The following is a 14,053-nucleotide window of genomic DNA, read 5'->3' as shown; positions in this document are numbered from 1 at the left end:
GAATTTTTACTTCTTCAGATAGCACGGATCACAGCATAAGAGTATTGATTCAGGTGACTGTGGGCTGTAAAAGATTAGATCTAATTTGCCCAGTGGAGAAATGATAAATAAGTACCCCTATGTAATATTTTTAAAATTACAGCTTTATATTAGCGATCCATTAGCTCCTGGAGCATGTCTGTGGAGGTGAACAGCAAAAGTCTCTGTTGCATTCTGAGTACAGCATTAGGCTGTGGTTTCCACACAGCTGTTCTGGCTTGCTGAAGTGGTTATGGATAGTGGAAATGAAATGTGCTAGATATGGTACAACCCGAAACAGAAAGGACGTTCCTGGCCCAGGGATCTTACCATCCAAGTGCAAGAGGGATGATAACAGATGATGTAGCTGGCAAAATGCAAAGAACCAGTGAGATGCTAATGACTGCTCAGCAGTGGATTTGGCAGACTAATGTTCACAGCAGACTTTTGCAACGAACAAACTTTAGCCTCAGACACTTTACAGGTGCTTGTGGAGGGAAGGATGAAAAAATGTAACAACCGACAGAAACAAAATGTTCCTTGAAATTGTGAAAGTGTGGCATATTTAGGTACTTTCAACAATAAAGGGGGGCAATGGCATGTCTCTCAAAGCCAGAGGAAAGGATGTTGCAGTAATTGAGATAGACCGTGACAAGCATTCGTGGATACATAACTTTGTTGACAGTGCCTAGCTCATTTGTTTTCAGAAAATGAAATGTGAGTACATTACAAGGTTCAGAGCAGAGCTCATGTGCAGAAGCTTTCTAGACCTGCAGCGGCTCTGAGCAAAGCCAGCTGGAGTGTCTCTGGATGGTCCTCATGAAGCAGCGAACTGGCCCCGGGCTGCACCCCCATAACAGAGCAGTGACATTTTCCTCAAAACTCTATAGGAAATACTTAGCACCACGAGGCTTGGAGTATGGTCAGAGCAACTGCCACTGCCGCTGGCCTGTATTTTGGGTAGGATGCTGGCGGTTATTGTGGTAAGGTTCAGGCACACCCTGGAGGAAAGACAGCAAAGAATTAAGTGTTTCATTATAGTGAAGTATCTTTTAAGTGAGACCCAAAATGTTCTCATGGGAAAGGCGGCAAGGTTAGATGGAGAGGTTTGCGGTACCAGACGTTTGTGGCAGATATACTCATTGCCTTTGCACTGCCTTGATAAGGACTCGTGCACCGTCACTGCGGTAGGTGCTTGAGCCTCCCGCACAAAAAAAAAACAAAAACACGAAAACAGCCCAACCACGTTAGGGTGCGAACCCCGCTTTCTTCGGGGAGCCGTGCCCGCGGCCTCGCTATTTCCCCCGCGCCGGCCGCTCCCGGGGCTTCGGGCCGGCCCAGCCCCCGCCGCAGCGGCCGCGCACGTGGCTCCCGGCGGCGGGGCGAGGACACAAAGCGGGCGGCGCGGCGGGGTGCGGAGGGTCCGCCGCCCCCCCAGCGCCCCGGGCAGCCCGCCCGCGGGGGCCGGCGAGGGTGGTCGCTGCCCCGGCGCCGCCAGCGCCCCGCCGACCCGGCGCCGTGCGCGCCGCCGTGCCGGGGAGCCGTGCCCGGGAGCCGTGTCCCCGCAGGCCCCGCCCCGGCGGCGCTGGCGTAGGCGCTGACGCCGCGGCCCGCCCCGGCCGGCGGACAGGCCGGCTAGCGGCGGGCGAGGGGCGCCGTTAGCTGCCGGGCTCCCCCCGCGGCGGCCGCCCGCCCCGCTAGGCCATGCGGTAGCGGGCTGCGGCGGGCCCGCGCTCTCGGCGGCCATGGAGGAGCTCCCGGGAGGCCGGCGGCCCCGGCTGGTTTCCACGCTGGGGCTGGGGCAGCGCTCCTGGGAGGTCACCTTAGACGCGGAGCGGGGGTGGCTGGCCTGGCGGGACCCCCGCCCGCCGCGCCGCCGCGGCGGCGGTGAGTGGAGCGGCGGGCCGGGCTGTGGCGGGCGGGCGGCCGTTAGCGCACCTGCCGCGGCCTGGCGGGGGCCGGGGCCGCCTGAGGGGCTGCCTCCCCTCCGCGGCGGGGCAAGGGCGTTCGCGACGTCCCCGGCGGCGTGGGGCAGCGCCCAGGGCGGCTTCGGGCGCGGGCGCCGGCGGGGACGGCCTGCACCGGCCCTGCCTGCTGGAGCCGGGTCCCACGGCGGCGGCGTGCCGCGCCGGGTGCGCTCAGCCTTCGGCGCCGAGTGTTTCCTGTACTTGGGCGCCTTTTCGCCCTGCGAAGGGCGGGCGGCAGTGGGCGGCAGCCGGTGCCCGCAGCAGCAGCCGCCTCCGGGGTTCAGAGTCCGACGGTGAAAGAGGACGGGTCCGGGCCGGGCGGTGCGGGAGCGGGGCAGATGCAGCCGTGACAGGACTGTCACCGGCGGCCGGGCGGCCGTGCTGAAGGGCTCGGGCGATTAATCGGCTTGCGCGTTTCGAAACGAAGCGGAAAGCTGCTCGCCGTGAGCCGCAGATGCTGCGTGCCCCCGCAGCAAGGTCCCTGTCGGACGGGGAAGGCAGCTCCGGCGTCCGCTCGGGAGCGGGGCCGGTGACCGAGGGGGGAGCGCCGGCCGGGAGGGCGGGGGCGTCAGCCGGACCCCGCTGCTTCTCGGCGCTGTGAGCAGGGAGCAGCGCGTACTTTGTAATCCCGTATTTAAAACAATGGGAGCAGGACATGAGAGACTTGCAGAACTCTAAAAGCAACTTTTTTTAGTTACATGACCTAGTTGTGGCTAAAAAACTCTTTCATACTGAGGCAGTGTTTCAGGCGATTGTTATTTTTCAAGTAAATTGGGTTTTTTGTTTTGTTTTTTTTTTAAAGCTCTTTCTAAATGGCTTCATGGAAATTTCCAACGGAGATGTAACTTTTTCAAGTTACGGTTTTGGAAATATTTAATATAAGCCAATAGTTTGTAGTGGGGTAACAATGCTGTTGATAGTTCCCCTTTTGTGCAGTTAGAATAGTGCTGACCGACAAAACTGCAGCTGGGAGGTGTTACTGGTGAAAATACCTGACAAAATTTCAAGATAACTTCAGAAAAAGTCTGTATATGCAGTATCTCAAGCTTTCTACTACACTTTAGGTGGTATTTTATCAGTCTTTGGCCTTGGTTTTTTTATATAGTAATTATTCCCATTATTAATATAGCCCTATTAGCACGATACGCGAACATCTGAAAATGTGTGATGTCCTTCTTTTCACAGCAGCTGCCGTAGAGTGGAGAACTGCTGTCATCCCCATTTTAGAGGTTGGAGGAACTGAAACAAACTAATAATAGAAAGGTTGACTGGAAGTTTAGCTGAGGAAAGTTTGAATATAGATGTCTCCAGCCCCAGGCAAGTTCCCAAACTTAAACAGTTAAATAATTTTTCCCTTCTTACCATGTACCTTAAATATTCTCCTAATTTTATCATACTATCTTATTGGCCTAAGACCTTTTGAAAAAAGGTGAGGGGGAAAAGGAGGACAACTCAACAAGAATTGTAAGAATTTGATGTTGTAGTTTACATAACTGAGAACTGGTCATGTTTAAGTACATCGCTTATTATTCATGATAACATAAAAATAGTTTGTTATCTTTCCCCTGCTATTGTATGGATACAATTTGATACGATCTAGTTTTTATCAGCACTACTGCTGAAAAAAGTATTTGAAAACTCCTGAACTTACCTCAAGAAATCTTGAGCTAAATGAGCTTAAGACTTTGAACACCAATTAGTTCTGTAATTCTGCCAAGCTTAATATATTGTTGTGAAAAATAAGCTACATGCTTTTAAAAATGAAATAAAATTAATCTAGAGAAATGTGGATCTTAAATTATAAACTTTCAAAACCTTTTGGTACAGTTGCTCTCAGTAGGTAAACTAGCTCCTGCTTTAGAGAGAATTTTGTTGAATTGGGTAAAATCCTTCTAAAAATGCTTTTGCAAAATTAATAGTTGACTGATCTGTAGGACAGAGCAAGTTCAATGGGAACGCCGCCATTCTACTCTGTGATGGCTTCTTTTAGACCGTGCAAGTGACGCAAAATCACGCTAGATCTCTTACTAACACTCCAAAGTTTCCAACTGCTTACAGTTGTAAGTTGTTGTAAATTTTTTATAACTTTTTAAGTTGTAAATTTTTTTGCCTTACTCCTGGTAGGCCAAACTGGGTGTGAACCTGACCATCGAAGATTGTTCCAAAGTGGATGTCAGAATGCTGGGAATGATGCAAGGAGGGCAGGATGGATAAAGTAGACTCTTTTTGAGGCAGTTTCTAAAGCAGTACTCAGAGATTCCGCAGGAGGCAAGTCTGGTTACTGAGTGTGGCTTCTGTCCTGTAGTATAGCTATTTACAAGTTTTTGAAAAATATGATGTGGACTCAGAACAGAAAAGCGAGGGTGGCAGAAGAAAAAGAAATGTCTAAGTATTCTGGAGGCATAGGTATAATTTATGTAGAGAGCAATACAATAAGTTATGTACCTGCTCTTTTTAACACCCTGATTAATTCATGCGTTTCCTGCACATCACAGTTTTATATTATTGCTGCCCTGTTGTCTTTAAGTTCTTCTAGGACCTGGGATGGCTCATTGTGTTCTCTGCAATTATTTTCAAAATATGAGCAGCATACATGACTATATAAACACACTTTATAATAGGGAAGGTGGTTAGTTAGAAACATATAATTTCAGAGGAGTTGCTTCACCAAGATTGGTATCTTTCTACCATTTAGCCTTTGACTACGTGACTACTGTGCATTATGCCTATATACAGACTTAATTATGTAGTATAAAATTTGCTATATTTTTTGTTTTAATAGGTAGTTATTACAGTGAAACAGTTGTCTTTAAGCTGAAAAAACTCAGAGCTGCTTATTTTCTGAGTATTTGTTACTGTCTTGGATTTAGCTACATAAGTAAAAATGGTTGGTATATATTTTCCCAAGGTTTTCAGATTTTGGCAGGTAAGGAACTAGAGCCCTAGTTAGGTATATTGCAGAGGTGTTGAAATATCTGCCTCTCCCTGTTGCATCCAAATCGAGGAATGGATAGGAAACACCAAAGTGTTTGTGCTACTGTCCAGGAAAATATAGTTTTACAGAATATGGGGAAATTCTTGTGTTTTCTTATCTTTGTACAATGATATTAAAATACATGTATATTTTTGAACAGTGTTCTGTCAAAAGGCATTTTGGGAAGAAAGAAGTATTAATTCGGGATAATTATTTTTAATTCTATCTTTGAGAAGATACCAATAACAAAAAAAATGTTTGTTCAATTCATGGTATGTTTTTAAAACCTTAAATCCTAAATACTGTTTACTTTCCTTCTTACTGTTAGATCTTGTTTAACAGCCTCATACTTTCAAGTTTTGTCTTGAGTGTAATGAGGTCCCCGTTTCCTGTTCTTTGGTTGGACTTGTTTGAACTTAGAGGGAGAAGTTTCGTGTCAGATTTTTCATGTTTTCTCTGTTGCTTTTAGCTAGGCACCTTTTTTTTCCTAGGCATGCCTTCATCTTCAAATGTTCTGAAGAGTGTTATTTCTCAACCTTTTAACGTTTCTCCATGATATTTGCTTGTTAATGATAAATAGTGTATGCAAAGCTGGGCAGATAAGTCATTTTATTATTTCCTCATGTTGATGGCACAATCAGATTTTTCTCAAGTAACACATGATGAAATTTTGTGTACCAAATTGCGTAGCAGATTATATATTGCACGTATGTACTTACAGGTATTTTAGAAGTATTGGCTCAGACTGTATTGTGCCTGGTACTAAAACATTACAGATACAGAATGAGATCCTTTTGTCGTTTTCCTGTTTTTTTTTATTTTTAAGTACAAGCATGAAGGGGATGATCAGACTAGATACTGAACTGTATGCCTTCGTGCCTTCACTTGTGTGCACTTTCTTTTAACCTTTCTATTTCTCTCTTCAGAATTCTCTCTCAGCATGTCTCTTTTCCAGCTTTCCCCCCACAACAACAACTTGAGGAAGCCTCAGTACTAGCATTCACAATACTGATGCCATTCTGATGTTGTGGATTCTAAAGAAAGCTCAGTTTCATAAACACAGTACTGAGACAGCAGAGGTGGGCCTGCTTGGAAATAAGGTCTGTCTGTCTGTCCAGCACCTGTAGTGTGTTGGCACATCCTTAGCAAGGTCATTTTTCATCGATTGTTTGCAGCTGGCAATGGGCACATATAGAAATCTGAACCATGTTTTTCTCTGGACAGTTCCACTGACTACATCGAACAGTACGATGTGGGGAATAATAGCTTTAGAAGGCATTGTTTCTTTGGAATGCATAATCTTCTGGAAGATACGTTATTCAAATATAGGTGCATACTATGTTAAACAATACATGTTTTTCAGCATACACCTTTTAGGTGTTTTTGGGGTTTTCTTCCCCTTAAGGTGTAGAAGTGCATCTTAACTCTTGCTTTACCATTTAAATATTCATAGTTGAGTTGAAAAGATTTCATTTGGAAACTAAAAAAATAATGGGAAAACATTCAGTAGTATGATTTTAAATATGCAAATTGATCCAAGTTCAAATTGCTGTGATTTGATTCAAATTCAGATACGTTGATGTGAAGCAGCAATGGTGTGTCTGATCGTAGTAGGACCTGATCTATTTTATGTTAGTTTACAAAGTACTTGAAGAATTATGTTGGGGAAAAAAAACCCAAACCAATTTCACTGTACATGGCTGTATGTTGTGAGATCATGTCCTTCAGATGTTTCCCTGACTCTTCTACAGTTTTAAATTAAATCGTTTAGTCATGAGGTCTGTTTTCTTCTCCCTCCCATAGGATGTGAATTCTCTGTGATTCTGTTCTGTAACCCTATCCACCATCTTCTCTTATTTTGGTCTTTGTTAGACTACAGCTTTCTGTAGTGCATGGGCAATATAATGCAATATAATTTCCTATAGAAAACATTCTTGTTTTCTTGCTTTTAGGTGAAGGCAAAGCTTAAACTTAGGGCAAGATATCTTACCATTCATGAGCTCTGTAACAGTAACTTAATTTTCAAAGTGACTGAAAAAATACTTTTTCCTTAAATCTGCACCCCAGCTTTCTATTTTTTTATATTTTTAAGTCACAAGAGTATACTAATACTTTAAGTAAATTGTGAATACCACTCTATAACTATGGGTGATGCTGTGATCAGTGACATTTTTATTCTTTTGCACATGTGTGTTGCTTTGAGCTAACATATTTCTGAGCGAGTGATCTGGCCTGTAGGATGCGTAGCTGGCAGTGACAAAAGAACAAATCTTGACTGTGTTTCTGAGTGAGTTTGTTTGTAAACTCAGGAAGTATTCTGTGGCAGCAGCAGACAGCAACAGCAATGATGCACCAAAAGGCCTTTCTTAACACAGAATAACACGCTTCACAACTGCCAGCTACTTTTTTTTTTTTTTGCAAAGAAAACCACTGTTATTGTGCTTACCTTGGGTATTTTCTCCCAGTTGCTTAATGTGGGCAAAAGTAGTATGCATCTAATGCAGTATTTTACTGATTAGTCAGTTTGCACTTCGAGAAAAGTTTCTGTTAAGACTGTAAGAGCGCTGTGACCCAGAATGAGTGATGACTGGCACAGCCAGCATGCTGGGAAGGCTGTCACCTGTACATTGGTGTTTTGTTTGGGTTTTTTAAAATTTCTTTTTCTTTCCATGCCCCTTCATCCAGCTGCTCTGGATGGATAACTCATTATTTTTAGTGTCATGTATGCTAGACGTTGAACAAGGTGAGACGTGAAAACATAGATGTGTAAAGATCTTTAAGCTTAAGAATTTGATACGTACTTCAGTATTTCTGAACTTGGAATTCAGTCTCTTGAGTTTAGATGTGTATGTTGAAAAAGTCATGGTATTTTGCCTGGAGTTTTGTCAAGGAACTGTTGTGTGCTACTTGGTTGAATATTGTATTGAGCCAAGTGAAATTCTTGGTTTGTTCAGTATGTTCTGAGCCTGTAGTTCAACTTTTTAAAGTAATGTTGATCTAGTAGTGCTGGTGTAAGTACCATCTTTTCTTTTCCTTTTTTTTTTTTTTTTTTAATGTGGCAATAAGATTTGCCATATTTTGGGAGAAATTCATATAGGTGAAGACCTAGACCTTTATGAGTGAACACAGTTATGCTAAATCAGTGAAAGAAGTGGCTCCTGCTACTTGGTAATAGGTAAATGCTACAAAAGTAGGTGTGGGAAAGGGCTTTGATTAGTACATATGTGAACCTTGTCAACCTCTCAAAAGAGGCGGGATGACCTTCTGCTTATTTTTATGTGGTGGGTTTTGGTGATTAAATGGCAGATGAGGGCATTGTGTTTATAGGAGAAGGACTGTACTGCTTGTACTGAAGGTCTCTGATTGCTTCCCACTGGAAACTTCTCCCTTCTGGGGAAAAGGAAGGGTGGGACTAAGTAGTTCATTTGCTTTCTGATTAAACAATATGCTGTATAACACTAAGTTGAATAGTGATAGTCATATTTGGGCTGATAAAAATTCTTGAACTCTATTCAAACACAAATGCCACTGCATTCAGATTTCTTTTTATAAGCTGTAGGGAGTGTTCTGAATAGTATGTTTATATTTGAGACAGCTTTGTATCTTTCTGGCTCTCTGTAATTGCAGTATCAGGTAGTGTGTGGTTTTGACTGTCTTGAGTATACTCGTCAGGGCAGTGGAGTTGCTTGATGCTTGTACAGTACTGAGGGCCACAGCTGGCATAGCTGGGTATTCATAGAATAGAAACTTCTCAGACTTTCACCAAACCCAAGGATTTACAGAGGGAAGGTGAGATGGAAGGTGCGATCGCTCTGTTCTTTGCTTTGTTTTTTTTCTCTGCTCTCCCCCCCCACACCCCCGCCTTGCTTTTCAGGAATCTGTTTTTTCAGATATGTGACTCTTGTGGTTTAAGATTAAAAAAAATGCGCATACATAACTAAAACATTTACTTTGTGCTTTTTGCCACATCTGTGAAGAGATTTTCTGGAAAAGTAGAACTTCCAGTCATGCAATTGTCAGGGAGAACACATCTGAAGAGTTAGGAGAGCTTAGTAGAAGTGGTTTCAAGGTCTAGGGTTGTTAATATAAGCTGTGTAATATGTGCTAAAATATGTACTCCAAAGTAATGCTTTGAGTGATACAGATTTGGCAATGCTTTTCAATTTGTTTGCTGTTTGTACAGTTGGGCAGCTTTATGTAATAGAAAAGTCCTAATAAAACAATGACTTTTGCTGCTGCTCCTAGCATATATGCTGATAAGGATCTAGTATGTAGAGCTGTTTCCCCCAATGTTAATTAAAGCAGTGTCATTTAAATTTTGAGCTACTTGTACTTTGTCAGTTTTGTAGCATATCCTTGAGCAACAACAAAATTAGTTACCACTTAACTGCAATCTTTGTAAATGCAACAAGCTTTCTTTCATATTCTGGTGTGTGGATAGGCGGCATAGCCATTAGGAAAATTACAACTAAAAGAAGTTCTGGGAAAGAAAGGTTAAAGAACATGCTCCCTTTCCTTAATTTATTGTTCCATCTCTGGTCTGTATTTTTTTAGTGTTGGATAAATGGATAATCTTATTGAGATCTCATAGCAGATCTTTTTTCTGAATGTTGGGAAGACCAATGAACTGTTACTATCCAATATTAAATAGTTGATACAGTCTTACATGTATATGTATGATATCTATATCTGTATACAAGTAAAGTGTTTTTAGCGACTTCATGTCTGCTGTTGGATCTTTTTAAAGACATTCGGTGACTGCTGCATTTCCCCATCATGCCTTAAATATAGTAAATGCAATTACTATAAGCTGAAATTTGTTTTGTAAGTAGTTAAAACATGTGAATACAGCCAGATTCCTGAAAGACTTCGGAGGCTACATTTCTTTAGTATCAAGCTAAAAACCTGTAGGAAGATAAAAATCTCTAAAGGAATACAAATAAAGTCAAATACTAAAACACATGGTAAAGGAAAACAAAAATCATGTGTGTAGTCCACAACATGTCAATAGAAATCACAATAGGTGACAGCACTGTTAACTAAAGGAAAGAAATAGGACAGGGGAGAAGAAAAACTGAGCTTGTGGCAGATGAATTGTAGTCACCACTGTGATAAGTTCAGGAAAATTTTTTGCTTATTTTACATTCCTCACAGTCACCACCATGGTACTTCTGCAGAACAGTGAGGAAGATGAAATGTAAGATAAACCCCAGTAACAACAGTATTAATTTCTGTATTTTGTGTTTAATGTATCTTTATATCTCTCTCTTCTCCCCACCCCCATTTGAGAGAAATAAGTATATTATACTTGTTACTATATAAGAGATTGTAACAGTAGAATATTATGTAATTGCTTTGCAGGTGTGTATCTATACACAGAGCACTTGCTTATCCATGAATACAATGCATTTTCAGTTCCACTTTTTTTTTCTAGATAAGGTAAAAGCAGAGAAATTTTGAAATCAGTAATGAAAATGAGACAAAATCCCCAGTTTGATGGGAATTAAGACTGAGAAGATACTGAGGGACTGCAAGTGAAAAAAGAGTGAAGGTGGAGGGCATAGTTTCATAGTGTAAGAGCAAGAAGCCTTTAATTCTGAAAAACACTAGTTTTGAATTTGATACAAGGGAAATATATTTAACAGTACATATAACATCTAGGATTTTCTTCTTAGGAGATCCTGAAGTTTTAAAGCTTAGTGGGATTTAAAGTCTTAAGAATTCATATGAGTGCCCTTCTTTCACAAGCCAGCTGCTTACTTGAGAATAACAAATAGCCTCAGTAGTCTCTCTGTGCTAGATTTAGTTGCACATTCTTTGAAATAGCTTGGGCTATTCACTGTCAAATATCTGGGCTAGGTGTCATTGAAAGGGCAATTTCATTACTCTGAAATCCATGTTGCTGGATTTTGGCTTCATGCAAAAATGGTCTTATACTCAGAATACTTAATTTTCTGAGAAACCAGACATTTAAAATATTATTTAAGGTAGTTCATAGGTGATTATGGGTTATGTGCTTTGACTAGAGGATAAAGGAAATTCAAAATATTCAGCAAATTTTTACTTATGCTCTTGGTTGTGCTTATTGAACAGCTACCTTAATTGTATGTCTATATCATATTATGTGTAGAAATAATCATTCTGCTGCTGTTTTAAGATGTTAATGTGTAGGATCTTGTGTTCATACAGAAAACTATTTTGTACCAACCTCTGAGATCATTGCTGTAGAAGAAACTGAACTTAATGAGAAACAGCGTAATATTGGCAGATGGCAAAAAATGGCAAAGCCACATGCTTTCACAGGTAAGACAAATACAGTCTCAGGATGCTTGTGCTAATTATTTTGTTGGAGGTACTTTAGGGCATACTCAAAATGAATCTTCAGATTCCTTTTAACATTTTAATTATGCATTTAAAAAACCCCAAAACATCCTCACCCTGCCAAAAAAAAAAAACACAACCCAAACCAAAACAACTCGGAAACAAAGGAACGAACAAAACTTAGCAAAAATCTGCCAGTTCACATTTAAAGATTCTTATTTTGGAAAATAAACCCCTTCCTTTAAGAACACATGCTGTGTTTAGTTATTTAATGAGGGCCTAACAAATGTCTTATGTTTCTGCAGCAAGACACTTGCTTTCTACTACGTGATAAGAAAGTCAAGGGAGAGGCTAGAAAAATGAGTCTTAAACGTTTGAGAGTTTAAAAAATTATCCCTAACCATCAGAATGTGTGCCTGTAAAGGTTCTTTGCATTATTGACTGCATTCTTAAAACAAAGTGCCAGAAATAAATTTCTGTTTGTTTTTGGGAAGAGTGGTGACTTCTGTGCCGCAAAGCTGGGGCAAATGCGATTGCTCCCATGCCAAAATTCTGCGTTGTGGAGTACTTTCCTCACATGTAGTCCTTCAGTAACAATGATTAGTGATATTGTAGGTGGAAAGGTAAGAGTGCTTCTTGTCTCACCAGCCTTGTCCTTAATGCACAAAAACCCTCAACCTCTTTTCTGAAATTTCAGCTTTATGAAATTGAATTCACCCTTGTTGGTTACATGGGAGCTGATGTGAGGGTTTGGTTTATCCTCTTAAGCTTACGGCATTTTATCTTATGTAGACATTGCAGACTTTCAATATGGATGAAATTATATATCAGCTCAGTGAACTTCTATGTAAGTACGTCTATAATCAGTTTGTGGAAAATGGATTCTATTTATTTTAAAAAGAAGCTTATGTTTGGGTATCTGCTGTAAGGTAAAGACCTAGAGCAAGTGTTTTCATTTTGACTTTCAACAAATGTCCTGTTCATATTCTCTGAATGGCTCTGTTTTTTGCAGAAATGTGTAGTGGGGGTGAAATACCACTTTTTTTTCCAAGGGTAGATATTTTGAAGATCTCTCTGAAATGCATTTGCTATTTCACAGGACTGTGTCATTGTGCCTTTTTATTTTTATTTTTTTTAATTTAAATAGTGTATTACGTGAAGAAAGACCGCAATCACCGCTGGCGGTGTGGTGACGTGACGTTTTCATGTGTTGATGAGTACTTGTATGATCAGTGGATGCAGGCGCTCAAACAATTACTTGAAATGCAGAGTAAGTCTGACTAAGCTACAAACATTTGCAGCATCATTTTACAGGCTTGTATACCAATTAATGCTGGTTTGATATATCTGCTTTTTTTAACTCTTCAGAGGAGCTTACATTCAAAAGTTGAGGGAGCTGAAAGCTGAAGTGTCTCTTCTTCACTAATTCTGTATCTCACATATTTGACAAGTTGTACCAAGTGTTTTACTGTATAATCAGTCAGGACTACAGGTGTCATAATTTTGCCCAGATGTAAATTATTTTCACAAAATATGAACACATTAGAAGCTTAGAAGAAGCTTTAAATGACTGTAGCTTGGGAGAAAGAAAAGAGCACATGTAAGCTCAGAGATATGAGGTACTTGGAGATCTGAGGACAAGGACTGCAGTGATCGTAGGATTTGTGTGTGGCTTTTTGTGTGTCTGTCTCGCCTTTCCAGTCTCTTTCATCAGCAACATGCCTTCTGTAGTAAGAGTTCCATTAATTGTTTCTAGGACTCTTGTACATCTATTTCTTGGAAGACTAAAAGCAGTTCTGCAGGAGTTATTCCTGAAAGAGATACCTTGACAGATGTCAGGGAGCGGCAGGAACAGAGCAACTCCATGGCAGAAGGGAGGTCAAGGATGACCATATCACAGGCAGTGTCCCCACCAACCAGGGTAAAGTCCCGCTGTATTTGAGGGGTGGGCAGAGTAGGGATGGGGTTAGCAGCAGGTTTGATTTACAGCTCAGATGAGCTCATCGGGTCTATCCAGGGAGGCCAGACAGGAGCAGCAGGAGATGGAGATGGAGGCGGAGGCAGGACTGGACATAAATTACCTATAGCATAGGTCTGAGGTCCATCTGAGACACCAAGCCAGAGAAGGGATTGGATACAAGTATACCTATGATGTGACTCAAGCAAATACTTAAGACTCACAGAATAAAAATGGCTATTTAACAAAAAATATTCTGAACAGGTATTGGAAGCATACATCTCACACGTACAAAACAAAAACGTTATTTACACAAGGTATGTGGCTTCCAGTAAAATATTTTGAAAAATGAGGTTTGTGCACATTCAGCACGCCTGTGAGAGATGTGACCTGGGCGGTTATCTTGATTTGAGTGCAGGTGTTCGTTCTATTGGTAACAATTTCAGAAAAGGTGTCAGACGTTCTTAGAGAGGGTGAATGGTGCTTTGGGTGAGTGGCAGCTTGAAACCATTCAAAAGGTGTAGCCTGGGTGCATTTATTATGCAAGTGTGCTGATTTAATAACTGTTTATTCTTTCATTTTGCCATCTGAGGAAGTACAAATCTTGTAACAGATCTCTCTGTTCTATACAAAAAAGGAAAGGTCTCCAGGTGCAGCAAGAAGTACTGTTTTGTGTATCTGTTAGTACAGAGGTGTAACAATTGTTTCATTGCTACCACCAATGTAAATCCATAACTATTTGAACAAACTTGAGATAGTGATATCAAAGGTATTTTCTGCGGGGAAGGAGTTATGCTATAGGACAAGCGCTTGTGC

At 41.5% G+C, this 14,053-nt stretch overlaps 1 protein-coding gene across 5 annotated transcripts in view; it reads left to right on the top strand.

The window, feature by feature from the left end:
* Nucleotides 1-1,615: 1,615 nt before the first annotated feature.
* The window catches only part of CERK (ceramide kinase), a 39,514-nt gene continuing 27,076 nt past the window's right edge, over nt 1,616-14,053 (top strand). The window contains exons 1-4 of one of the 5 annotated variants that reach the window (XM_055808794.1): nt 1,775-1,905; nt 3,171-3,302; nt 11,149-11,262; nt 12,428-12,550. In XM_055808794.1, coding sequence (XP_055664769.1) covers nt 3,287-3,302; nt 11,149-11,262; nt 12,428-12,550 — 253 coding nt within the window. In that variant the 5' untranslated portion in view covers nt 1,775-1,905; nt 3,171-3,286. Of the gene's footprint in view, nt 1,906-3,170; nt 3,303-5,264; nt 6,039-8,738; nt 8,761-11,148; nt 11,263-12,427; nt 12,551-14,053 lie in introns of those variants that run through there. The other 4 variants (XM_055808793.1, XM_055808792.1, XM_013303180.3 and 1 more) reach the window with 4 other exon arrangements.

Source organism: Falco peregrinus, chromosome 6 (genome assembly GCF_023634155.1).
Source record: "Falco peregrinus isolate bFalPer1 chromosome 6, bFalPer1.pri, whole genome shotgun sequence".
NCBI classification, from domain to species: domain Eukaryota; kingdom Metazoa; phylum Chordata; class Aves; order Falconiformes; family Falconidae; genus Falco; species Falco peregrinus.
Note: the sequence above shows the minus strand (reverse complement) of the source record. Positions and strands in the feature narration are given on the sequence as shown.